Source organism: Ixodes scapularis, unplaced genomic scaffold (assembly GCF_016920785.2).
Source record: "Ixodes scapularis isolate PalLabHiFi unplaced genomic scaffold, ASM1692078v2 PGA_scaffold0__279_contigs__length_252992795, whole genome shotgun sequence".
Classification (NCBI taxonomy): domain Eukaryota; kingdom Metazoa; phylum Arthropoda; class Arachnida; order Ixodida; family Ixodidae; genus Ixodes; species Ixodes scapularis.
The window spans coordinates 206,562,912-206,588,287 of NW_024609835.1; the positions used below are offsets into that span (position 1 = coordinate 206,562,912).

General features: G+C 45.9%; 1 protein-coding gene across 1 annotated transcript in view; it reads left to right on the forward strand.

Annotated features, from left to right (window-relative positions):
* Nucleotides 1-25,376, forward strand: part of LOC8025820 — a 230,459-nt gene that overhangs the window by 116,501 nt on the left and 88,582 nt on the right. The window contains exon 2 of the mRNA XM_042286642.1: nt 19,912-20,117. Within this exon, the coding sequence (XP_042142576.1) occupies nt 19,912-20,117 (206 nt within the window). The remainder of the gene's footprint in view (nt 1-19,911; nt 20,118-25,376) is intronic.

Consider the following 25,376-nt stretch of genomic DNA (forward strand, 5'->3'; position numbering starts at 1 on the left):
CTGGCTGGAACAGGGACTGGAAGTCGGTCAGGAGGCTCGGGACGTCCTTCACCACGTGCAGCGCAGCTTCTTGGTAGTCCGGCAGCCGAACACCCAGCGAGTGAATCCAGTTCCGGACCAGCAGCGTCGGCGACGACCCCTTGGTTAGGTAAAGGGGAAGGATTGCTTCCCTGTCGCCAAGGCGAACGCTGACTTGGGCCCGACCCTGGACTTGGGAAAGCTGCCCGGAGTAGCTGCGCAGCATGACGTCAGACGCCTCGATGGACACGCCGGGGAAGGTCCGCTTGAACAGCTTCCCGGGCATGACCGACACGCTGGCCCCTGTGTCCAGCTCCATGGTGATGGGGTGGCCGCAGATCTCAACAGACACCAAGTAAGGTGGCACAGACGAAAGTTTATTCAAATGCCACACGTCGAAGATCTGCGGCTCGTCGGCCACGACGTGGACCCTGGCCGAAGAGGTACCCGGACCTGGTGCCGCTCGTCCCCGCCGCGTTTTCTTGCGACGACCACCCTGGCCGCGGGCTTGGCTGGAACCCGGGCTTGAACCAGGCTGCCGCCGCTGCTGCTGGCCGCCACTCGTCCTCCCCCCTCGGCAGACATGTGCGAGGTGCCCAGTTCTCCCGCACGTGAAGCATTGTGCCTGGACGAACTGGCACTGTGAGGGGGAGTGGGCAGCACCGCAGCGGCTGCAGGCACCGCTCCTTGTCGCCATCTTGTTCACCGCCGCTTCCGTCGACGGTAAGCCGGCCGCACGCGCAATCTCGCTGGCGTCCTTTGCTGCGGCTTCCATCGCCAGCGCTCCCTTCACCGCGTCGTCCAGCGAGGGGTCGGGGAGCTCCAGGAGTCGCGTCTGCACGGCAGGGTTGTTGATGCCGCAGACGAACCGGTCCCGGAGTAGCGAGTCCAACTGGTCGCCGAAGGCGCAGGTGCTCGCTAACCCTCGTAGCGCAGCGACGAACTGCCCGAGGGTCTCCCCGTCCCGGCGGCTCCGGTTGTTAAAGCGGAACCGCTCCATAAGCGTGGACGGCGCCGGGCTGAAGTGCGAGCGCAGAGTGGCGAGCAGCTCACCCAGCGTTTTGACGTGCGGCGTGGCCGGCTTGAGGAGGTCGAGCAGGAGGCTGAAGACGCGGGTCCCGCAGCTGGCCAGGAAGATGTCCCGTTGTTTCGCCTCGGGCGTGTCGTTCGCCCGGAAGAACACGTAGACTTGTTCTTCGTAGACCGGCCAGGCGGACCCATCTCCCTCGAACGGCTCGAGCCTCCCGTACAGCGGCATGGCGACAGGAGCGGGGGGCGGTGTTGCGACTCTCTCGGCGGCGTGGGCCGAACCGTGCACGTTGGTGGCCTCCAGTGCCACGGTTCCTCGTCGCCAGTGTCACGATCTTTCTCGAACGTGGACGAAGGGGCCGAAGCACCCGCCGAGGAGAGACGACACGCAGCCTGGTTGTGAGGGTGGACGATGTCTGACCGGAGCAGCGTGTGCTCAACGGTGTTTATTGGTGAGGTGAACAATGTTGCCCGCCGAGCCAGGCGGCCGCAGACGGGCGGACTGGAGGGGGGCGCCACTAACTTGTCACAGTTATAAGAGTGAATAAAAACCGGTGGGTGTACAAAATGATACTTGGGCTGTAATAATTACAGTAATATAATTACTGTAGTTTACTTTTCTGTTATAAAAAAGCTTGCACTTTTTATTAGTTCTTTCATTACAAGTAATCTTAGTGGTAATGTAACAAAATGTAACTGCTTTTCGTGCCTCAGTAATTGTATAATTTTATTACACTTAAACCTACTTTATAACTATGTCATGTTGGAGCTTCCTACTCGCGGCGCTTCAAATGATCCAGGACTGCACCGGGGCGCCTTGCACTCACAGACAGCTGAGAAACTGTCAGTCTCACAGCGCCTTCGGAGGGCAAACAAGATGCCCTACGTGAAGCTGCCCCATGTTGACAATATAGCGATAAAAAAATAACGAAATAAATTATGTGTCCGGGATTTCTTCATAGATTATCTTATCACGACTCGTCGGGTAAAGATTTCCAAATTAATTAAAAATTAAACCTCCATTAGGTTCTTTCAAGACCTATTAACCCGGATAGATCACATTTCATGTGAACTGAAAAGATGAAAGGAGCACTAACGACCGTAGTGGCACCGCAAAATAATAACACAAATGACTCGTATCAATGGACAGACAGTTAGAGCGCAAGAGAGCTAGTGATGGTTGAACACAAGAGAGTAACACCCAGAGATCGGGGAGAACGGGAGACGACATGAGCGACAAGTATGGATAATTTTGCATACGAAAGACTAAACAAAGAGGGCGGAGCGCGCAGGACAATATCTTTCAACTATGCTTCGTTTCACCTTAAGTCTATACGCAGCCACGCTACGAGCTGATGAGATCAATCGGAGAACGACAAAAGTTTTCTGTAATTGTATTCGTCATGTTTCTTTGCATGCGTTCTATCATTGCTGAACCAATCACAAAAAAACCGAAAAAGCCTAATGAATTGCGCTTTACCAGCTGATTAATTTGTCCTTTCACCTTGCGGCGTGGGCTGTATAGCAGCAACAAGAATACAACAGAACAGCTCCCCAAATGCCTCAATAAATCTTTGAAGGAGAGGGATAGAAATTGTTGAAGGAAGGGGAAACGTCAGACGGGAATAGGGATAAAACTACAATACATTAATTGTATGTTTGAACAATGAGAATAAAAACTATAAAAACGCAGTATCCTGTCGGGGTATGAAGCAGTACTGGAAAGTTCCTCATTCAGAAACTAAACTGCTGGTTTCGCTAGTGAGAATAAAGGAGCAGAAATATTGTCGCACACCACGTCCATAATAAATGACTCGATGATTTCCCTCCTAAAGCTCTTCTGTGCCCCCCCCCCCCTCCCCCCCCTCCCCCCCCCCCCCCACACACACACACACCTCTAGGACTCTGGTGTCGCAAAAGCAGGGTGTGCGGTCATCACATGTGCCACCGTGAACGAAGATGGGGTGGACGGACTAAGAAGACTCCATTTCATTTTATTGATAAAGTAGTTGAAACAGAGTGCGAAAATGTGATGAATGTTAAATTTAATATGCTTATACTAAATCCTCAACGTTCAAACAAAGAACAGACAAATGCATTTTAGCGCTAAAAGACCTTATCACATTATCGTTGCTGAAATCGGGTAGCTCTCAAATAAAAGTAATTGCAAAGCAGTTCTTACTTTTTGAAAGTAAATTATGATTGTAATTTATCACTTCTTGCGTGCTGCTTGTTGTAATCGCAATTACCTAAATTTAGATCAAAATTCTTGTAATCTCAATTAAATTACATTTTCGAAGTAATTTGTATAAGTATGATAAAACAAAATCGATTACCATCCAATGCGTGTTTATGTCGCCGATTACACCGTCAGCTGCAGTCGATGAGAGTGCCAAAAAGAACTTCAGCGGGCGAGGAAACACTACGTCTGCGTCTAAGAAGCAAATAAGGTGAAAATTGCCTGTATATATCCAGGGGACTATTCGAAGGTATGCCTTTTTTAATTTTATTTTGAAAGAATACTGCATTTTGCTACCTATTTTACTGCCTCAAACGAGCCCTTTACAAAACAGGTAGTATTGGTTAGAGTTTAAGAGACAAAACAAAAAGAAATAAAACGCCGATTGCTTGTTTGCGGTCAGTGTCGTGCAGTGAATGTAGCGTGAAGCCGAGCGATAGCAATCGTCTTAGCTTACGAAATATCTAAAGGACGAAACAAAAAAAAAAAAAAAAAACGTTCAAGGGTGGTTTTATGTGACGTATTGGGCTGGAAATCTCGCCGGACGCCATGTTGATGTAAATTCGCCGTATGCATTAAGCATGAGTTTATGCGGCCCATCTGTGTCCCTGGACACACTTACTGAGTTCGGTCGCCAACGAGATCACTCGCGATGCTTGCGCTCTTCACCAACGTCAAAAACAAAAAGTCTTGAATAGCTAATCGCCTGCACGCATACCAATGGGGAAAGTGATGAACGCCGATTTGAAAATGGCGGAAATGAAAAGGGCGATTTATGAGACCGCCTTACGTGACACTTTCTGGACAGTAAACATGGGAGATCACATAATATCACATAAGAGTTAATGTAAGACTTGTATAAGTTGTGTAGTTTATATTATGTTTATTGCAAAAATGATAGCAGATTGTTTGTATTTACTTCAACAGGGGCATTGCTTGAAAACAGTTGATTTCTCCCGAAAGCCGCAAGCAGCTCGGTGAATGCAAACAGAAACGCTAAGCACACACGTCATTCGTGAACAGAGTAAGAACTAAACATTCTGTAATATGCTAACTTTTAACGCATCGAAGGCCGTGTTTCGCACAACGTGGGGCTTTAATTGGCCGGCGAGTTCGAACTTTATATTTGCGACCAATCAGCATTTTTCTTCTCCGCATCACGCCGCGTTCCACACTCGGCGTCGGAGTCTAAACGCACCGTAACGGTCTTGTTACCGCTTGACAGGTTTACATGGGTTTTAAATCACCTAGATGGTCGTCGGAGCACATTCGCCTAAAGCTTCGCTATACTGAAAGCACGACCTTCTCTATGCTAAAGATCTCTTCACCTGAGCACTCCCTATGGGGAGCGGCTGCTCCCGCTGCACTCCATGCGACTCACGAGGCAACACTCAAGCTCGAACATCTTAATATCCGTGGGTATCCCGAAGCAGACCACTTTCTCGTATCAAGAGAGATTTACGCCGCTGTATATAAGGTTCTCTGGGTAAACATAATTACTCTTAGAGCACAAGTCACATATCACTTTCCTCATAATATTGTTTTACTATGAGGAATATTCATATTCTCTCAGTATTGCTCAGCACCACGTTGCAATTTACCGATAACCGAAGCTGCGACCACTTCCTTCTTTCAGTGGCTTGAGCCGTACCATGGTACACAGCACTACGCGTCGTTTCAATTACCTGCTAACTAAAAACCAAGATCGACATAAACCGCAATATAAATGTGCCTACGATTTACTTCTAAAATCATCTACTCATTAGAAAGATGAAAGCTATTACCTCTTCTTGAAGCGCTGAATCTTAATTTAGTCCGGCATGATAATACTGTCTTTGAAATGCACACGATCTACCCATCGCCCGGAGGCCACAAAGTTCTCAGTACCTGGAAGTGGCAGATGGTTACATATGAAGCAACGAATCAACGTAGAAAAGCCAAGGACATCAGCCAGTTCTGGTACCTGCTTAACGCATGAACTTACAATGATTGTGAAATTAAACAATATTTTCTTTCATGCGCACGACAGAAAAGCGCGAGTTTAGAGAGGGTCACTTCTCAGCGGCGTATACAATTCTGTTCATATTACTTAACAGGACACATGCTCATGACTGTACGTCATGGTCGTCGTTTCAGGCGGGCTTTTAGGTTTTTGTAAAGTTAATTTTGCGTGGCTATCTTAAAACATCCTGGTTTTCGCTTTATTAATCGTATTCTTCTTTATATTTTTTATGACTACACATAAGTTGGCATTTTCAGTGTTTTAGCCCATTTTATTAGTAATATTGCGTTTTTGATCCCATGGTTACTTTCCTAAACGTTCCATATATGTTGACTTACCATATAAGTATATGTTAACCAAATACTAATTCAATATTTTAGACGCAGGTACACATGCGTCTTGAGGAGGGAAAAGAGGCTCACGTTCTCAACTGTCGGCTAATCCAGTTGAAAAACTCTCAGATGCCATCCTAGCTAAATATCTGGCACGAGGTCACAGGAACAAAAAGTAAATATTGCATTAATTGTTAACGATCAGAATCCTAAGTCTTTGCAGCTAGAGACACAAACTAAATAGTCAACTATGATGAACTTTAATGAAATACTAGTGTGATGCGTAAATTCAAACTCCGATCCACTCAGAGCTAGATTATTTTTTCCATAATATTATGAGGGTGTCGGTCTCAACTTTAGAAATGTTGGACGAAAGGGATAATAAATAACTGCTGAGAATTCGTCAAATACCACTACCGTCGAAGTCCCCTCGCGCGACTTGCGAAGGGGTGGGTATTCAGGGGTATATCTTTTTAACTTCCAGTCCGAAGTCGGCATTGTATTCGCCCTACTGGGCACAGAAAACCATGCCGCTAACTAGCGTTCGGTCAACGCTGATCTGGCCATTCAATTTGTAAGTAAATACGCGACCGACAGGGCCAATACCAGCGTGAGAAAACGCACGATATCCTGAGGGCACTGCCCGCGCCGCACGAACGATGGGCCGAGTTTTAGCGCCCGCTGGGGCCTCTCGTATAAGGTGCGTGCTGTGTCGCTTTCATATGGAGTGGTCGCTAGATATAGAGAAAGTCGTGATTGAAAGTACCGCCTTTACCCTCGTTCCCTTGAAAATCTAGCGCTCGTTTTGCCGCTCAGCTCTTAGGCACCCGTTTCTGTGTTTCGCGGCGTCGGCTTCAGTGTCGGCGTTGGCGTCGGCGTCGGCGTCGGGGTGACCGCTCTAAATTTAGCGGGAAAATTGACTTCACGTAACCTTAACACCAATTCAATTCCCCGCTAAATTCAGAGGGGGGGATTCAGTTTCTCCGCTAGATTTAGCGGTTACGTGAACTTTCCACCTTGTCCAACTCAGTTCCTCCGGTAGACTCGCTAACTATAGAGGAGAAACTAAAGCTGAAAGCTAAATCTAGAACAGAAACAATTTTCCCGCTAAGTCTAGAGGAGGAACTGACTTTGTTCATATATGACGTGACACCAAGAAATATGAAGTCATTTTCCGCGCTAAATTTAGCGGGGAAACTAAATTGGAGGCGGAGGCGAGAGGAGGGGATGGAGGAGAAGGAGGAGAGGGTACGGAGGAGGAGGGGCATACCCTCCCCTCCGTAGCCTTTTCTTCATCTCCTCAAGAGCTGCGCTCAAATATCGCATTACAGAGACATGTAACGGTCTTTCATTTTTTTCCTCTCCGCGACTCTCTCCCTCGTTCGTTTCGACATTAGATCCTCCTGGGCTGCCCTTCTGCCGAGCACCGCTTCTACGCAACACCTCATACACTAGGGAGACCTCAACGCTTGCTACTCGGGATGCAAGGATGGTGGAGGAAAGGCCATGGCCCCGGCCGCCGACGGCGGTTGCCGGCACCCCCACAAGTCGACGTGTGCTATGAAGTGTGTTATGTTTTAGTACGAACCTTTTATTCTAAACCAATATTCAAAGCAGTTTTTGGGGTGGATTTATTTTGTTACGTCTATTCATTTAACTTACCTAAAAGTAGATGCCACAGGAGAGTGCCATTGGAGATGACAATGGATTTTTTTACCAGGAAAGAAGTCTTCGTTGAAGTGACAGCTGCCAGACACAGATAACTTGATGTTATGTTACTTGTATAAGTATAAGCAAAGACATGGAATAAATTTTACACACCAATGTATCCGCAATAGAGTTTTAAATACTGCATTACTGGCTAGTCAGGAACCTTCGTACTTTATTTGCAGGTATGGGACGAAGGACACAACAGCTTTGTTCCTGTTAATGTTGCAGTGTATGCTCAAAAACAATTATTGGAAGATAAATCTCCGAACCATAAACTAGAATACACAGGGTGTTCTTTTTTGTGTGTGTGTGTATGTAAACTTTACAGAGTTGTGTAAAAAATGCGATAAAGTTTCACTTACGCGGTTTATTCAGGTAAGTTATACGGCCAGCGGGAGATTATGTGGGTGACTAATCTTTGCAATAAGTCAGCTAAATAACTAAAATTTGTTAATTAACTTTTTAATTTGTGAAACTAGATCTATGCTTCCAATCAGCGACTACTAAGCGTCAGCGAATACCACTTCACCAAACAATTTTAGAATGACTTGAAGCTCATGGGAAACTGGGATGCGCACGAGAATTACCCCTCGTGCAGCAGCCGCAAAGCTAGCACTGGCCAAACGCGGATGATTAGATAATCATCGCGTTCCGCCATGCTACCTTGGCGCCTGCCGCTCGAGGGGTAACTTTGGTGCGCTCCCGAGTTTCCCACGAGCCTCACGTCATTCTAAAATTGACTGACGTAGTGGTTTTCAGTGACGCTCGGTAAGTTTCTAATTGAAAGCATATGTCTATTTTCACTACTTAAAAAGTTAGTTAACGAACTCTAATTCACTAGCCGATTTATCCCAAAGATTAGCCACCCACATAATGTCCCGCTGACCGTATAGCTCACCTGAGTAAACCGCATAAGTGTAACTTTCACGCCTTTCTTTAAACAAATCTTTAAAGCTTAAAAAGAAACACCCTGTATATGAGAAGGTTTCAGGTAACGCTAGCTGAAAAAAAAACAGATAAACTCCCCTTCAGAATGAACTAAAATGCCCATGCAAATTCTGTGCACAAACAACAGCCCCATACTTCTTTTCAGCTTAAGTACCGACTCAGCCGACGCTACGAGATAATCGGACCAATCAAGCAGCGTCAAAAGTGCGAGTCACTAGATTTTTCTGCTCACGACTGTTTCAGCAACGATAAAACAAGTACAGAAACATGACAAGCACCATGATCGAGCGCTTTTAACGCTGCCTGATCGGTCCCATCAACTCGTAGCGTCGGCTGCATCCGGACTTGAGGGGGAAACGAAGTGTACACCAAAAGGAACAAAGACAGCTAGATATTGCTTTTAAATACAATGCTATGTTTGTTACGTGCAAAAATGCCGTCATCAGATGCATTCAATACGTCTACCGCGTTGGTACAGTAATTTGTAATGCTGTTTTCAATCGTTCTACATCATGAAAGTTTGGCAAGTACTCTTTAAAAATAAATTCTTGCGGGGATAACTACATCACACATTTCGGTCTTAAAGGGTTACCCGATATACCTCGAAACCTCATTATACGCCTACCTGGCTCTAATTATAATGCAATTAAATGCAAATGTGCAAGCGAGCTGAACAAGAATGATGAAAATATTTCCCTGGAGAAGGGGAACAAGAGGGACAAAGGACGAACATAAATCTCCAAACACAGCTAGGTGACTGGTGCGCGACCGAAAAAATCCGCCTGGTCCGGGTATCGAACCCGGGACCTCTCCATTACAGGTGGAGCGCTTTACCAACTGAGCTAACCAGGGGTTAGACGTCAGTAGAGCAAACGCGTTTTATCAGTTGCCACCAGTCACCTAGCTGTGTTTGGAGATTTATGTTCGTTCTTTACCCCTCTTTTTCCCCTTCTCCAGGGAAATATTTTCATCATTCTTGTCCAGCTCGCTTGCACCTTTGTATTTAATTGCATTATAATGACAACCTTAACTAGTCAGCTTCACCCTTGTTGGTGTTAGACTGGTGGCAACTGATAAAACCCGTTTGCTCTACTGACGTCTAACCCCTGGTTAGCTCAGTTGGTAGAGCGCTCCACCTGTAATGGAGAGGTCCCGGGTTCGATACCCGGACCAGGCGGATTTTTTCGGTCGCTCACCAGTCACCTAGCTGTGTTTGGAGATTGGTGTTCGTCCTTTGTCCCTCTTGTTCCCCTTCTCCAGGGAAGTATTTTCATCATACCTGGCTCTTATATTTTTCATCATTGATTTTATGCAACAATAATTTTCCACTCTAAGAAAATGAACTTCCTAACCCGAAACTAGTGTACAGATTGCCTTTAAGGTAAGGAACACGCGCTTGCCTCAATATTAACTCGTCGTTATGACGGTAAATACCGGCGTGTTGCCTTCTCTTCCGCGCTCTAGTGCGGCGCCGAATTCCCTTCTCTTTCGGCAATGCGGGAAGAGCGCTGAGGCCTTCCTTGGCTAGGAGGTGTTCGTTTACGCTGCTGGAGAATGCGACTGCGCAACACAGGAGTACACAAATGGCGTACGGAAGTGGGAAACCGAAACCGGAAGGATGCTCAGCCAAGGAGTAGTGGCGAGGGAAACTTTCAAGAGGAGGAGGAGGATATTTCTAGAGGGTGAGAGTTGTCGAAGGATATGTCAATGGCGCTACTTTCCAGTATAGACAAATTCAAGTTTACAAAAGAAACCGGAGCATTACTAGCGGACGCCACCGGCGCCGCGCATGCACATTGGAGTTTTGGCAAGAAGCTCACCGTCGCCCATAGATAAACCACTGAAATGCGATGCTGTCGGCATCAGTGTAAGTCCCCGTGCTCTTTTTTGCGTTGGAATTCTTGATTCCACATCTTCCTGGCAATATCTGGACTACTTGTGCGGCCTCAGCGAACTTACCGAGGCTCGGTACACCGCAAACACTTTACGGGAATAATGTGACATGCGCTGATTCATTCCACGTGGAAGCCTCAGAATGGACCCTTCAGAATGGAATTCGCATGATGAGATTCGGCTCGCAATTTTCAGCCGACGCCGCGATTGAAAATTCCGAGCGGAATCGAACCAAGTGAATCAGGAGCAACAAGGCGATGATGGGCATTCGTAACAATGACCAAAATCTCCTTGTATCTTCTGTTTACATCGAGCCTGCTTACCCCAACCGACCTTTAAACTTATGAGTATTTTGAGGCTTGCACTTACTTCTTATCGCAATTCTCGCGCCAACGTTTGCTCTACGGACCGGTGTCGTCTGAAAGAGCAGACGACAAGCAGAAACTTCTGAAACAGTAGACGACAGTTGGAACGAGCAAGTGGCCGTTTGAACTTGAAGATGCACTGAACGTGGTCCGCAGGTGGTTCGTAGAACTTGACAGTCTTCCCGCTTTCACCTTGGAACAAAACAAATAAATATGACCACAAGCCTCCATGAATTAAACCCAAAGTGTTCATAATGACAATGCAATTAAATGCAAAGGTGCAAGCGAGCTGGAAAACAATGACGAAAATAATCCCTGGAAAAAAGGAACAAGAAAAACCAAGGACAAACACAAATCTCGATAGAGAGCTATGTGCTTCCCGCCCAAGCTTCGAACGAGCACATGAAGAGAACTGCACGACTGCTTCCCGCTCAAACAATCGTGGCCCGACGGCGTCTGGTTTTCCTTTTTCACGGCACATATCCACGTTAGCGGACGTACCGAGCACGTGAAAACTGACCTTCAAACCTTTCTCGACACTTTTGGTACGGCCCCAGTCGCGGCGTTTTGACGAGAATGCGTTTTTGTCTGCTTACTTTCAAAACAACGCAGGAATGCACGTCGCGCATGGTGACTGCCGCCCACAGCTTCAGACGGGAAGTGCGCTCGACGCGCCACCACCGCACCGTGGCGTAAGAGAGTGGAGTTTGTGTATAGAGGGGCTTTACACTCTCACACTGTGCGACACAGTTAGCGCGAACACGAAATCTGAACATTTTTAGAGTTCTTTAGAGCGCCACTCTCAGGCGCCCGTCCCCGGGTTGAGTGGCGTCGGCGTCACCGTCGGCGTCGGCGTAACCGCACTAAATCTATCGGGAAAATTCACGTCATGTGACCTCAACATCAGATAAGCTTGTCCGCTAGATCTAGCGTGAAAATTAAGTATCTCCACTAGGCATCCCGGACAAATTCAGTTTCTCCGCTGGATTTAGCGGAAGAATGGACGTCACGTGACCTCAACACCAATTTGATTCCCCGCTACATTTATCGGGATATCAACACCAATTTAATTCCTCACTAAATTTAGCAAGGAATCGAATTGGTGCTGAGGTCACGTGACGTCAATTTTCCCGCTAAATCTAGTGGAAGAACTGAATCTGTTTGAATTTGATCTGACACCAAGTCATGTGACATCACCTTCCCCTCTCAATTTAGCGGCGAAACAAAATTGGAGGAGGAGGGTATGGAGGTGGAGGTGGAGTAGAAGACCTAGAGGGGAGGAGGAGAGGGTACGGAGGAGGAGGGGTATACCTCCCCTCCGTACCCTCCCCTTCTCCTCCTCAACTGCTGCGCTCTAATTTTACATTACGAAGGGTTGTAAACGTCTTTCATTTTTTGCGCTTTACTTTGAAAAAGTATTGGCAATCACCACACTTAACTGTTTAGGTTAGTGCCCTAAGTAAACACGTTTCACCAGAAAGTAGCTCTAACGACAGTCTTTCTTTTTTAATAAAAATAAAATTCGGCGCTAACAGCGTAGCGCAGTGTTCATCCTGCACCTTCCTTTCAGGCACTTTGGTTACTCTACAGCCATAAAATTGTCAGCGAAAATAAAACACACATATGATAATAGAACTGCTTATTTTCACCGTTGAAATCGAAGACAGGTCGAACGCGTGCTCTAAGACGCGCAACCCGGATCAATCATGGAAGCTTCTGGACGTCCAAATTGATTTATGGACAGCAGGACCCTGTGTGCGATGCAAACGGCCGTTGCTGTTGCGCTAGGCCCCACCCATCAAACACAAGATTTCGTAATGCATAATTCAGCGAAGCTGTAGCTCTTGAATAATGTCGCGGACATTCTATCGAGCTGGGCACGACGCACGTAAATTATTACTAACATCAATACCATGCTTTGAGAAAGAAAATACGGGCAAAATGTGTCACCATTTATGCTTAATTTAGAAAGGCCGAGGATATTTGACGATGTTCTTGGGGTGACTGGCTAGGAGAAGGACTTTTTACGTGGGTTTCCCTCAAGGTGATTCAAAAATCTAAATTTGCGTTGCATTTCAATTACTTTAAAGGGACTTCTTTATTGCTACGGAGAGGTAAATAAACGCAGAGTGTGGTGATCTCGAGCATTTTAAAGCACGTAATTCTTCTCTACGAAAACCCGTAAATGTGTCTGCCTATCCACCCGTCCGTGCACCTCCCCGCTAAACCTAGCGGAAAAAGTGGCGTCGCGTGAGGTCATGGTATTCCTTCACGTTACTAGATCAACTCAGTCACGGAACCGTCCATAAACGCCACCTTTCTAACTTCACCTAACCTAGACCTAACCTTACCTAACCTATACCCACCCGACCCCTTCTCTCCCCGAGGCCCATCTACCGTCATTCGAAGCTGCACCGTTTCTCGGAGGGTTGACTGTTACGTTAACTACAGTTGCATACACAACTTTTGTAGCACAACGTGCATGAAAGAAAAATACAAAAAATATATGGTGTTTTATTGTAGAGCATTCCCGTAGAATACAGTTTTAAAGTTGAGCCTCTGAAGGGTGCCTCAAAAAACAGGTGGCTGCTTGAGGGAAGGAGGGAGTAACCCCCTTCGCGAGAGCTCAGGTAAAAATAGAAGTTGGCGCTAGCAGTGTCGCTCTGTGTAACAAGCGTAAAATTACCAACTGGGTTAATCTATCAACGTTTGTACTGCTTCGCACCACGACTTGGCATCATGGCGTTATAGTACGGCTTTGCACTACCAGAACACCGTGTCGTTCTGGCATGGGACGTCAATTTCTCCGCTAAAGTTAGCGGATAAATTGATCTAACGGAACGTGACGTTACGTTTTGTCAATTCAGGTCCCACCGTAATATTCTTTTTTTTAATTTTCATGTAAAATGTGTTTTTGTATAGTTGACTCTGAATACTTTCTTTTCACTTTGACTTCCTGTGGACACTGTCAAGATAAAGTCAGCTGAATTTGTGTTGAAATCTTCTATAGATTTTCTGCCGCCTGAGTCAAAAGAAAAGATGGTGACTTCTTGTTGACGCAACGTTGATTTTTTTTTTCTGCAGAGTTCGTGTTGGCAGTATTATCAGAAAGAATACGGACGTTGTTTACTTCTTGTTTAAAATGTTCGGTTGTCTTTCCGCAGCAAATAATAATAGAAAAGCTGCAGACTTTCTGTTGACTCTTTACGGAAGACAGTATATCCTTGACAATATGTAAAAAAATTACACTAGGTTTCTCTGTAGTCACTGACACGGTAAGAATGGCAGGGAAGAAATTCAGTTGTCCCTCATCCAGAACCAGTCTCCTACTCTTGTCACCGCTTTGTCGTCTCGTGCAACTCGTTTGCGTGCGCGAAGTCAAAGCATGGCAAGAAACATGGAGCTCGTACCTAAGGCAGGGCGCTCGAAAGACACTCCCTGCCATCCTAACCCTGTCAGTAGCAATAGTTACTTTACTGACCCTATTGAACTAGTCAGATAGTAACGAAAAGCAACGATACAAATAAATGTCTTAAATTTGTGCAATTAACATGACTCGCGTCGTTCTGAGTGCTGTTATCCAGAGATGCCATAACATACCTCATCGGAGCCGCTTTTGTGGACGTTGTTCTAGAGACTGCGCCTAATTATTATTACCGGTGCCAATGCTTTTTTTTTACTAAGAGATAGGGTTCACGCACGTCAATAAACTGTTGTCCCTTCGAAAAATTTCTGAGAAGGGGATGTATGACGCTTGCAACCTTAATAAATGCCGAAGTGACCACTAGCCAAATGATAGACTTTAAAACAGGCACTTAGCCAGGGAGGAGGCCCATGGGGCGCAGCCCCCCCCCCCTCCCCCGAAATCTTCCATTATGCTGGGACCTCCTCCCCCCTCCCCCTCATACAGCATTTTGTCATGGGCGCCCCCCCCCCCCCCTAAACAAAATCCTGGCTACGTGCCTGTTTTAAAATGAAGGGTATACTAGGTAGGTGTCAGCAGTCAACAGTTCCATGATTAAGGTGCTGTGAGTGCTTCATGGTGTTTATGTTCGTTGTGTTCGTTGCTCCTTTTTTTTTCCACGATGTTGTTTGAGGTTAGGGTTACGTGGATTTTTCGCGTGCGTGACCAAAAACTCTAAGCTCGCACCATCGCACGCGCACGCCATCCCCGTCTAAAAGATTCGAAGTAAAATAATTCACAGGGTATTTTACGTTATCTCTAAGACAATTTCAAGGCGAAAGCCCGAAGCGCCGATGCATTAAAGACAGACACATGATTTACTTCGTTTTACGTTTTCCTTTTTTCGCGTTCTCTTTTTTGACATTATCTTTATTTGTTTCAAATTTTATTTCCATATTAATCTCTCTTAATGTGCTGAGTCATCCACCTCGATGTGTTGAGTCATCATCTTAATTCGCCTAGTAAGCCTTCTTAATTTCATTGCCTCTAGTTCGCCTGAGTGGTCACGTAAACGTTTTCGTACCGTTCGTGTCGCCGACGTGTTTTCGCTCAATGACCTTGAAGTTCGACTGAACGATGACACATATAAGGCACCTTGTTACGGGCTTAAGCTGAGCAAGTTGGTTCATTGCTTGTGAATGGGGCCAGCTGAACATGAAAATCACACAGAGAAAAATGTAACATTCGCACCGCTGGACTAGCAACATTTAATGATGCCTCTTTTTCCTTTTCTACTAATCCTTTGTTCCGTTTTCTTTTTCTTTACACTAACTTCGATTTTTTAATTCTTGACACTTGATTTAGGTTGTTTTTTCTTTACGCTTAATTCGTTGTTTTTTCTTTACACTTAATTCGGAATTTCTTTTCCTTAAACGCATTGACCTTTCTGCTGTCGGAATGTTCTCATCCCTTTTCTTTTGTCTTCTTTAAGTGATCTTCCTCTTCTTCTACCTTTGTCTGTGACTCATGTCACTCCGCAGGAAAATCTTCTCTGATTGTGTAGTGCAACGGAAGGGGCACTAACACAGTCCTCGCCTTTTTCTTCGATAGCTAGGGCCTCCAATAGTTCACAAATCAGTTGATTTTTTTTTTATGTCGCCTTATGATGTTTACGTTGCACAACTTTGACTCGCGTTGGCATTCGCGACAATAGGCTGCAAGGTGTCCTGCTGCTGTCAAGTTTTGTAGAGATGTGGCATGCTCCCTGGTTCTCTCATTTATACAGCGCCCTGTCTGCCCAATATAACAACTTGCACATGTTAATGGAATGTTATAAATGACTTCTTTTTGACATTGGACGTACCTTGTTTTGTGTGCGATGTTACATGCCTCTTGGTGCCTACCTTGGTTCTTGTTTACCCTGCTGAATACCCTTTTCTCGGCGCGGAGCTTATCATTTCGACCCTTTGCCGGCCTGCGATCTTTTTTTAGCCGGTGAATGAGGCCATGGGGATATGGTGCTACCACTATGGGATTTACAGTCTTTTTCTTTGTTGTTCGCTCGATGCCTTCCTGTCCGCGCTTCAACTTCTGGGAGACCTTTCACATATTCGTACCAGTAGTGTTTCCGGATACCCAGCATCAAGTAGCCTGGATATCTGAGTGTCAAAACTCTTCTGGATCTGGTGTTCGCATGACTTCTTTAAGGCGGATGCTAGTGGCATGGTGGCGACCCCACGTTTCACGTTCTTTGAGTGTCTGAATTCGAATGGAAGAAACCTTTTGCAGGACCGAGATTGGTATCGCCAGCAGACGTGGCCATGTTCAAAGTCAAAGTCCGTCCGTCCATGCGTTTTCCGCTAAATTTAGCAAGGAAACCGGCGTCACGTGACGTCACGTGACCTATGCACCTTAGGTAAATCGACAAACCGTAACCTATACGTCAACTCAGTTTCACCACTAAATATACCAGGAAGATTCACGTCCTGAAGCCAAAATATAAACTAAGTTCGCCCGTTAAATTTTGCGAAATATTGACTTCCCGTGACACATACACAAGTTCAGTTACCCGCTAAATTAAGCGGGAATATCCACAACTTGTGCCCCAGACACTAATCGAATTTCCCCGCTAAATTCAGCGGGGGAAATCGACGTCATGTGACCCGACGTCACGGGACCTATACAACTATGCCCTTTCCCCGCTAAATTTAACGGAAAAATATACGTGACGTGACGCACTGATTCCCCCACCAATTACCTCACAAATCCTCTCGCCAATTTCCTATACAGCATTTCATGCATTATAAGAGTTTGAAGGTAAAGGTCGACGTCAATTTGTTTACATAAATTATATGAAACACAAGGTCAATATCCTAGGGTTATTTTTTTTTACTTTTCTCTTCAAGTATATATCTCAATTAAAAATCTGTATCGAATTTCCTAGGGAGGCATATAAAATAACCTTTGGGCTTACCGTACACCGTGGGGACGAGACAAGTTGCACATTTCTTCTCGATATGGGGTATCTTGTTCCTGCAGAAACACAAGGCGTCTGCTTCCCCGCGATCACAGAACAGATGGAATTGATTTCCAACTCGATGCTAAGCCATAACGAACTATACTTTCTAAGTTAACGAAAGTCAAGACCATAAAAGGAATGATTTGAATTCCAAAGCATTTGTGTCACGTGCTTGTGCTCCATGCCTATTGCGCCTTCAAGATGAAACGTTTCATATAAAGATTTATATTTGTTTTGTACTCCCTAAGTGGCCGATTCACTTAAACAAATAGTAAAAAGTATAGCCACAGCGGGATCGGCGGAAGTGCGACACGTTGCGCTGGAGTCGCAGAAACAAGGCATGGACAAGGTTGCCTGACGGGTACAATCTTTGACGGACGGACGGACAACGAATAGGTTGGCAGACAACAACAGTGTCCAAAGCCCGCTTTCGAACGACCACTTCTCTGCTGCATGCTTTTGTATGTCAAGCAGAACTCTGAGCAAGGGGTATTTATTTTCTGCTCGTTAATAGGAGCAACATATTTTTTATCCACTGTTTTAACATCCCTGGGTGTTTACGCCAGCGAACTGATAAGTATCATGCATGACAGTGTCCGTTTTTTGAAAACGAAAATTTGAAAAATATAACTGCCTGCCACCATTCCCAAGAGGAAAGGCGGGAAGGGCCCGGTCGCTCTCATTCTGGTGTATTCGCAACAACGTAAAGCCGCGTGTCGCGATTTCATCGCTGCGGCCGTTGATCACTTGTGCTAATATTTTTTAGCGTCAATAACTGTACATCACGCTAAAGGCGCTCTCACATGGAAGAAAGAGTTGAACAACTTTAACTGTCAACACGAGGGAAAATGTTTCCGACGACCCTGTTGCATCGAGGCAACAACAACTCTCGGAAAACATAGTGTTGCCCCCGGCAACCGTGTTGGCCGATCTGTTCTTTAACAATCAAAGAACACCCTGTCACATCCAGCTGCCGGAGCATCCAACACCGGAAACATTCCACCATCTTGTTTGTTTACCTTCGTTTGCTTGCGGTGCGGCGTCGCGGGAAATGTGCCTTTACAAAGTGCCAGTGCGTTTAAATGAGTAAAAATTACCACGGGGCGACATCTACCGGTGCCAGTGTCTATAAAATCGACATTCATATTATTTCCCGCTCATTTTTAATTTTTTTTTTTTATTTTATGACAAGGCAGTCATCCCTAATTAGACTTGGACGTAACGCCGTTACAAGTAATATGTTACTTGTAATCGATTGCATTTTCGTGTAATTTTGTAAAGCTTGAATTACTTTCTTTAAGGAGTAACGATCCTTGAAATTGAAATATTTTTTGCTGTAATTGATTACATAATTACCGATTACACTTTTTCTCAATTTCGTTTTTTTTTTCTTTTTTTTTTGGGGGGAGGGGGGGGGGGAGGTTAGATGTGCTGAAGTCACTCAGCTCTGAACATGGTGGCTCTAAGCAACAGTCAATTTTTTTTTTTTTTTCTGTTTGAAACTGTTAGGCGCGGGACCTCGAGGATTAATAGGTCACTTCATTATGCTTAGCTTCCTGGGTACATTTTCTTTTCTTTTTTTTTTTTGTACACCGGAGACTAAATCCGAGTAAGAAAAATGACCTTATCCAGCCTCTTGTGAGTAATGTATTGAAACGGCACTTTTTTATTTATTTTTTTTTTCACGAGAGGGCGTCACTCACTCAGCTCTAAACAAAAACGGTCAAGGCGTTTTTGTTTTAGTTACTTTTTCGGAACAGCTGAGCGCGAGACTTCAAGAATTCTGGAACCATAATAAAAAGAAAGTTGAATGAAAGTAACCTGGGAAGTAATCGATTACATTAGGGTAATTCTTCGATTACCTTGTTGAGGCTGCAATTATTTTGTAATCAGTTAGTTTTTACAGTGAAGTAATTGTAATTGTTATTGGTTACTTTTTTTTAGTGACGTGTACAAGTCTGGCCCTTAACCGAGGATAACGACATAGCTGCTATTTTGCTGATTTACGCCAGCTTATGAAGCCGCTCTGGACTTCATCAAATTGCAATTCATGGCTTAAGAGAAGCAATAGCCAAGTGGACCTCTACGCGTTTTGTGCAGCCGCGCGCGCAGTACTAATCATTTTAAAAGCGTGACTGCTGGTTCAGTCGTCACGGCTATTCCTATAAGAAACATTTTTCAACGCTGCCTATTTGACATTCCTGTCTGCTTTGTGACTGCTTCATTCGCCAAACTTTGCAGGATTAAAAAAAAAAAAAGAATTCTACGGGTCTCCAATTGCCGTTTCAAAGCTTTAAATATCACCCATCATTTTCGGCAGCGGTCGCTTTCAAGTTCCGATTTTTATATTGCTCCCTTTCGTGGATGATTTGTAGCATATTTCTGACGAATAAGCAGGCATGATTTATCTAGTATTCTAGCAATATGGTGTCTGATAATTGCCTAAAATTCGAATTTTAATTGACAGAATTTTCTCATCTACTCATAATGCTCGAATATAGTTACATGACGTTTGCCAGGCCTTCACTTGTGTAAAATCTTTGAAATCAATAGGCTACTGATCCGGCAAAGCACTCTGCTTTGCCCTGTTGTCGGCACGAAATTTGCTCATCCACCGAGCAGGACAACACTCACCCTTCAACCTAAGTTGTTCTTCTTTTTCTTAAGCTCATACTCAGGCCACATCGTCGCTGTCGTCCTTGTTGTGCTTATGTTTGTGCAATGTGACAGGATTGTTGGGTAACAAAGCCTACAAGTAACATGTTACCTGACTAAAGACGAACATGCTGTTTTGCTGTTTCCGTCGTGTTATCTCAACGTGGCATAAGCCCTCCGCGTAACAAACTGAGCCCTCCGCGTAACAAACTGAGAAGTAGACGAGTATCGTCGCTTCAATAAGGCCGGCTGGAGATGGCGTTATACTGGAGCACCGGCCTCTTCTGCTCTTGCCCAGGAGCGCGGTGCATCCGTATCCTGTCCCTGGAGGTTCCCCAGACGGCGCTAGTGGGCACGGAGGCTCGGCTGAGGTGCGCCTACGACCTGGAGGGAGACGTCCTGTACTCGGTCAAGTGGTACAGGGACGACGTCGAGTTCTTCCGCTTCGTGCCTTCGGACCGGCCGCCCGGACAGTTCTTCCCCGTCGACGGCATCAAGGTCGACGTGCGTACTGCCTTCTTTTTCTATCGCAATAAATGCACACCGCGGTGATCTAATGCCACATCGAAGACTAGGCATTCCACCCCCCCCCCCCCCCCCAAACCCCCACCCTCAAACGTCATCACTAGTGAATCCACGTAGGAACGCGCAGTTTTCTTCAGCGCCACAACCAGCGCGATATGCAGCGTCGCACAATGAGCGTGGCACTTGCAGATGGCAACACCAAACGCACGCGTCTGAAGCTTTGGCGGCGCGTTCACATGGCCTAGGAAATTCTTGGCGCGCAAAGCTATCCTCCGGCCATTCCAAACACTCGTTTTTCCAGCAGGAACAAATAGCACAGCTTCTCCAGAGCTCCGCAAGACTATGCTGACACAGAGCCATTATTTCGTGATGCTGATACCTCATTATAAACGACGATGACAATGTTGAGAGGAAGTTGTACGGGGGGAGCGCGGCGCTACATTTCAAGCCCTGGACATATATGTCTCGGGGGTGGCAGCCGTCTACTTCTACTGGGCCATCTCCTGCAGCCCTGTGTTTTCACCGCAGTGAGCGACCGCACCACCAGACTGACCAGACTGGCAAGGGCGCTACCATCTGACACCTTCATTGAACAGGCCGCAAAGTAAGCTCGGCTCGCTGACCAACTCGCCTCAAGCGTCCCCGAACTTCCACAGTTTGAGCAGCAGTTTTTTTCGACGATCAGAAGAACTCGTCGTTCTCATCTTGTATATTATATCGCCATAAAATCACCATTATCTAGGCGCGGCACTGCGGCCTTTATGGTACGGGCTGTTGAGTCTCTCTGGCGCTGCGGCTCTCCTGAGCCAGTAAATTATCGCTAATATCGCAAACGTTAAATGTGTGCATGCGCTATAGAGCTCGTGCTTTTGTTAACACTGCGAAGGCTGAGACGTGCGAGCGAGTATGTGCACGTCATTCAAATGATGTGCAGGTGGTGCGCTGGCTCTGCCAGTGCTTTCTTTCGCGCAGCCTTTGCTAAGACGTGGTTTCTAGCAAGTCGGCCTGATCAGCAATAAAGAGTAAGAAAGAATCTGGCACAAAATTCTACTGCAGCGAAAGGGCCGAAGCCGTGAAAGCCCCACCAATTCCAAAGTCATGGTGAATTTCTCCGTGGCTCTTGTTGCATGTCGTCTGCGTTGTGATCGATATTGTGCTTATTTAGTGACACTTTCGAAAGTACCCTTCCTCGCTGGCGCGCAGTCGGGGAAGCAAAGCACTGACCTGACCCTCGGTGTTTCGGTACTACCAATCAGAGCTGGCCAAATTACTCATATTTTGTAATTAAATTACATTACTAATTACTTTGCTGAAAACTGCTGAAATGTAATTAAATTACATTACAAATTACCACAGCCAGAAAGTAATTAATTACCATTACAAATTACTTTTAAAAGTAATGACATTACTTTCGCATTACTTTTGTATACTTTTAAATATAATGGAGCTATTGATAACTTCCTTTTACAGATAACTTTATTTACATTATTTACACAGTTCATGGCACACAGCTAGAACTCTCTGTTGCATGTTTACCGATGGACAGAGGAATGCACGCGACTGATCCGTTTCCCACTCCAACCCGGACAAGTATTTTTGGAAATGACGGAGGACCCTACGACGATTATCTCTGGGAGGGGAAGAACACTTGTCATTGTTCGCAAAATCGCGTCGAGGGCTGTTCCACCAGGGGCCTTGGTTTGAGCTACTTGCCCTCCTTCGTTTCCCGAGAATGTCGAGCAGAAAAGCTCGAATGGAAGGCACTTACCAGCCCTATTTCTCAGAGTGGACGATAACACAGAGAGGGTACGCAGTATGCATCAGAAAAAGTAAGCAGAAACTTTCAAGAGGGGCCAGAAAACGTCGAATGCAAAACCGCAAAACATAGGTAGAGAATCGCGCTGAGCGGGTTTTCACAGTTCAAGAGAGTGGCAGAAAATGTCTAGCTGATAGCGGGCGCGAGAGTCGCACCAGCCGCATTAGCATCAGCAACATAGCGGCGGCCAAAGAGCGTTTTTTGGAAAGGTGTAAAGGAAAAAGAAAAAGTAAAATAAAAAGAAAAGCGCCTTGTGTATTGTGGACACAAAAAATATGCCTGGTGCGAAAAAGTAATTAGGTAATGTAATTACAATTACCGTCGCTGGAGTAATTCATTACATTACTAAATTACCTGCTACAAAAAGTAATGAATTACATTACTAATTACTGGAACCAGTAATTAAATTACTGTAATTTCATTACAGTAATTGCATTACTGCCAGCTCTGCTACCAATTCGGACGGACGCAAAATCTGCGCCTCCTTCCCTTCAGAGCGCGGCGGCGTCGCAAGATAAACGAGCAGGCTATGATGATCACATTCACGCTGATCACCAGGTCATAATGGACACCTATCATGTAGGCAGCGAGTGCGGTTTCGATGGTGATAAACGAAGGATGAAGCCGAAACGGAAGAAAGGAAGAGCAGACGACGAAAGAGCAAAAAATCCGACGGGAGGCGCACGCGCGATCGCGAGAGCCACTGTTGTCCCGTGACAATAACGGCGGCAAAACGGAGGCCAATGTGGCCTCTTTGCGTTGGGACGCCGGACGGCGGTGCCGCCCAGCGGCTCCGAACGGCGGCGCCCTTCCCGCTAGTGTGGTCAGGCCTTAAAGGAAACATGCCAAGGAAAAAAACATTTTTGTTAACAGCTTCGTTGAAAAAAAAGTCATAAGACAAATTTAAAACGAAAAAGAAAATTTTTAGACCCATATTTATTGCGCGATACAAACTTGTAGTTGGCGTCCGCGGGCGCCTCAGAAAAGGGCCGCTGTTTATCGTCACTAGCCGCTATTTCTCACGTGGTGCTTGCGCTCTTTCAGAAGCATCACGTGGTCTCTAAAAGTTACTTATTCGTCTTCGTTTAAAGTATAACAAAAATCTAGAATTAATAAGTAACTTTTAGAGCTCAAATGAAACTCCCGAAAAAGTGCAAGCAGACGTGATAGTCCTGTGCGCCGGTGAGATGACGACGGCGGCGCCCCGGAGCAGACAAACCTGCGCGGCGACAGCGGCGGTGGCGTCGAAAAACGCGTTGAACCGGCGGCGCACCACGCTCAGCGTGCGGTGGTGGTGTGACTTCGAGGAGGCGGCAGCGCAGCGCGACGGCGCACAGGTCTGCCACGTGACCCGCGGCGGCTCCTGCAAGCGCCAACTACAAATTCGTTTTTCGCCGTAAATACAGCTGCAATTTTTTTTTCTTTAGTTGTAAGTTCGTTTTTTAACATGAATTTCCATCTCGGCTGTTCAAACAAAATATTTTGTTTTTTCCTTTGCATGTGCCCTTTAAGGAAGGATAGGAAAGGATCACTCCTCCTTCAACTCGAGAATGTTGCATGTAGCTAAGAAATCCAAGTCTGACATGTGCTTTCCGAGGAACAGGGCTGGCCGTGTAGTCTGCCTTATCGAGAGAATATAATGTATCTGAAACCGTAGCCCTTGAATGCACACATTTCGTAAAACATGTGATATTCTTCCTTGTGCTCACAAAATAACAGCGTTTTCTTTGAGTTTATATGCGTGATGACAGGTATATTGAAGTTCCCTTAAAAACCACCGCAACTTGACTTAAGGGTGACCTCCTACAACCACTGTTGCTTTCTTTACGCTTAGCTTCATCTGCAGAGAGAATTCTTGAATCTGCAGATAGCATCCAAAAGTGGTTTGCAGGAAATGATTCTTTGCCAGTATTTTCGGCAATCTATGATATTCCAGTCAACAGCGCTGGCTGCATTAAAAATTATAAGGCCATTGATTAAGGTATAGGGTATTTTTGGAAATACATGATACTCTCAAAATATTTCTCCTATGCCGATAGTCGTTGTTCTCTTGAAAGCGATGTCTGATACATTGTACTCAACTGTATCTAAAAATAGTATCGAAGATTCATGTATCTTTGATACTGCCCAGTCCTACTGTTACACAAGAATTTCGCCAAACGCATGGTGACATCGGCAACAATTTTAGTCTTCGTTCACAACGCACAACAGTGCCACGGCATGTGTTTCACACCCGGAAATACAAGACATCGTTAATAGACTTTTTCACAAATTCAGTGTCATTTAGAGGATGAAATATCAGTCCAGATTGTTGTATCATAGCCTTCTTATACTGACAAAGCCTGGCAGATCGCTCCGACAAGCGGCCGCCGAAATGGAAAAGGTAGAGCGGCAGATAACGGATTAGAGGAGAGCCACGTGACTGGCGACCCCGCTGCGGCAAGGCGCCGAAACACACTTCTCCCGAGCGAACAAGTCTGTAGCGAACAAGTTCCCCTAGAGTTCCTGTATAAGCTACCTACGGTAGCAGAGTTGCGCATTCAGCCTTGGCGAGTGGCCGTAGCGCCGGCTTTCCCGCACGCCCTGGATGCTTTGCTCCTCACGTGACTAAATTTGGCGAATAGCGGCGCCGCGTGCGCCGCCGCGCGTGGAAAACAGGAGAGGAGGAAAAGGAAGTGGAAAGCAGGGGAACATACGCCGGGGCTCCAGAAACGTCGGCAGAGCGACTGTAAAGGTGGCTTTCTTGCACGCCACCGGATGCTTTGCTCCTCACGTGATGGATCGCGAATAGCGGCGTGGCGGCGCGGGGAAAACAAATGCGCAACTCTGGCTCCCGTAGGGAGCCTATACAGGAACTCTAGGTTCCCCAAGAAATGGCTCTTTGATGCTGTGTGCTACCAGATCCTCCCGCTCCAAATCTACGACCCGGCACTCTATGCCACCGTCGTCAAACTGCCAGGCTTTGTGAGTATTGGCGACAAGCCCGATCAAAAGCCTCGCTCTGGTCAGCCTTCCACGATTGGCCGAGAGGTGACTATGACGTCAGCAAAGGTTTCCTTATCTACAAAAATAGAAGTAATCTAAGAATTTCAATTTTGACGGTGTTGGCAGTCTTGGTTTTAGAGCGCAATGATCTCAAGCTTCACCCGTGCTAATTATAAACACCGTCGAACTTGTTGCTCGTAAGGTAATGACGTCACGAAAGGAAACCCTGGGAGGGCGCCACCAAAACATCTCGCCGCTAATAGCGGGAGTAGCCGGAGCTATAATTGTATGCTTATGGCGGATAACATCTGGTACCTATTCATCAACGGTAGACGTACAAAAGTTACGGCGTTTTTCAGTTAATGGGTATTTCTCCATTTGCTTCAGTTTTGATGGTGTCAAGAAACCACCACTCTACACGAGACGGTTATAGATGA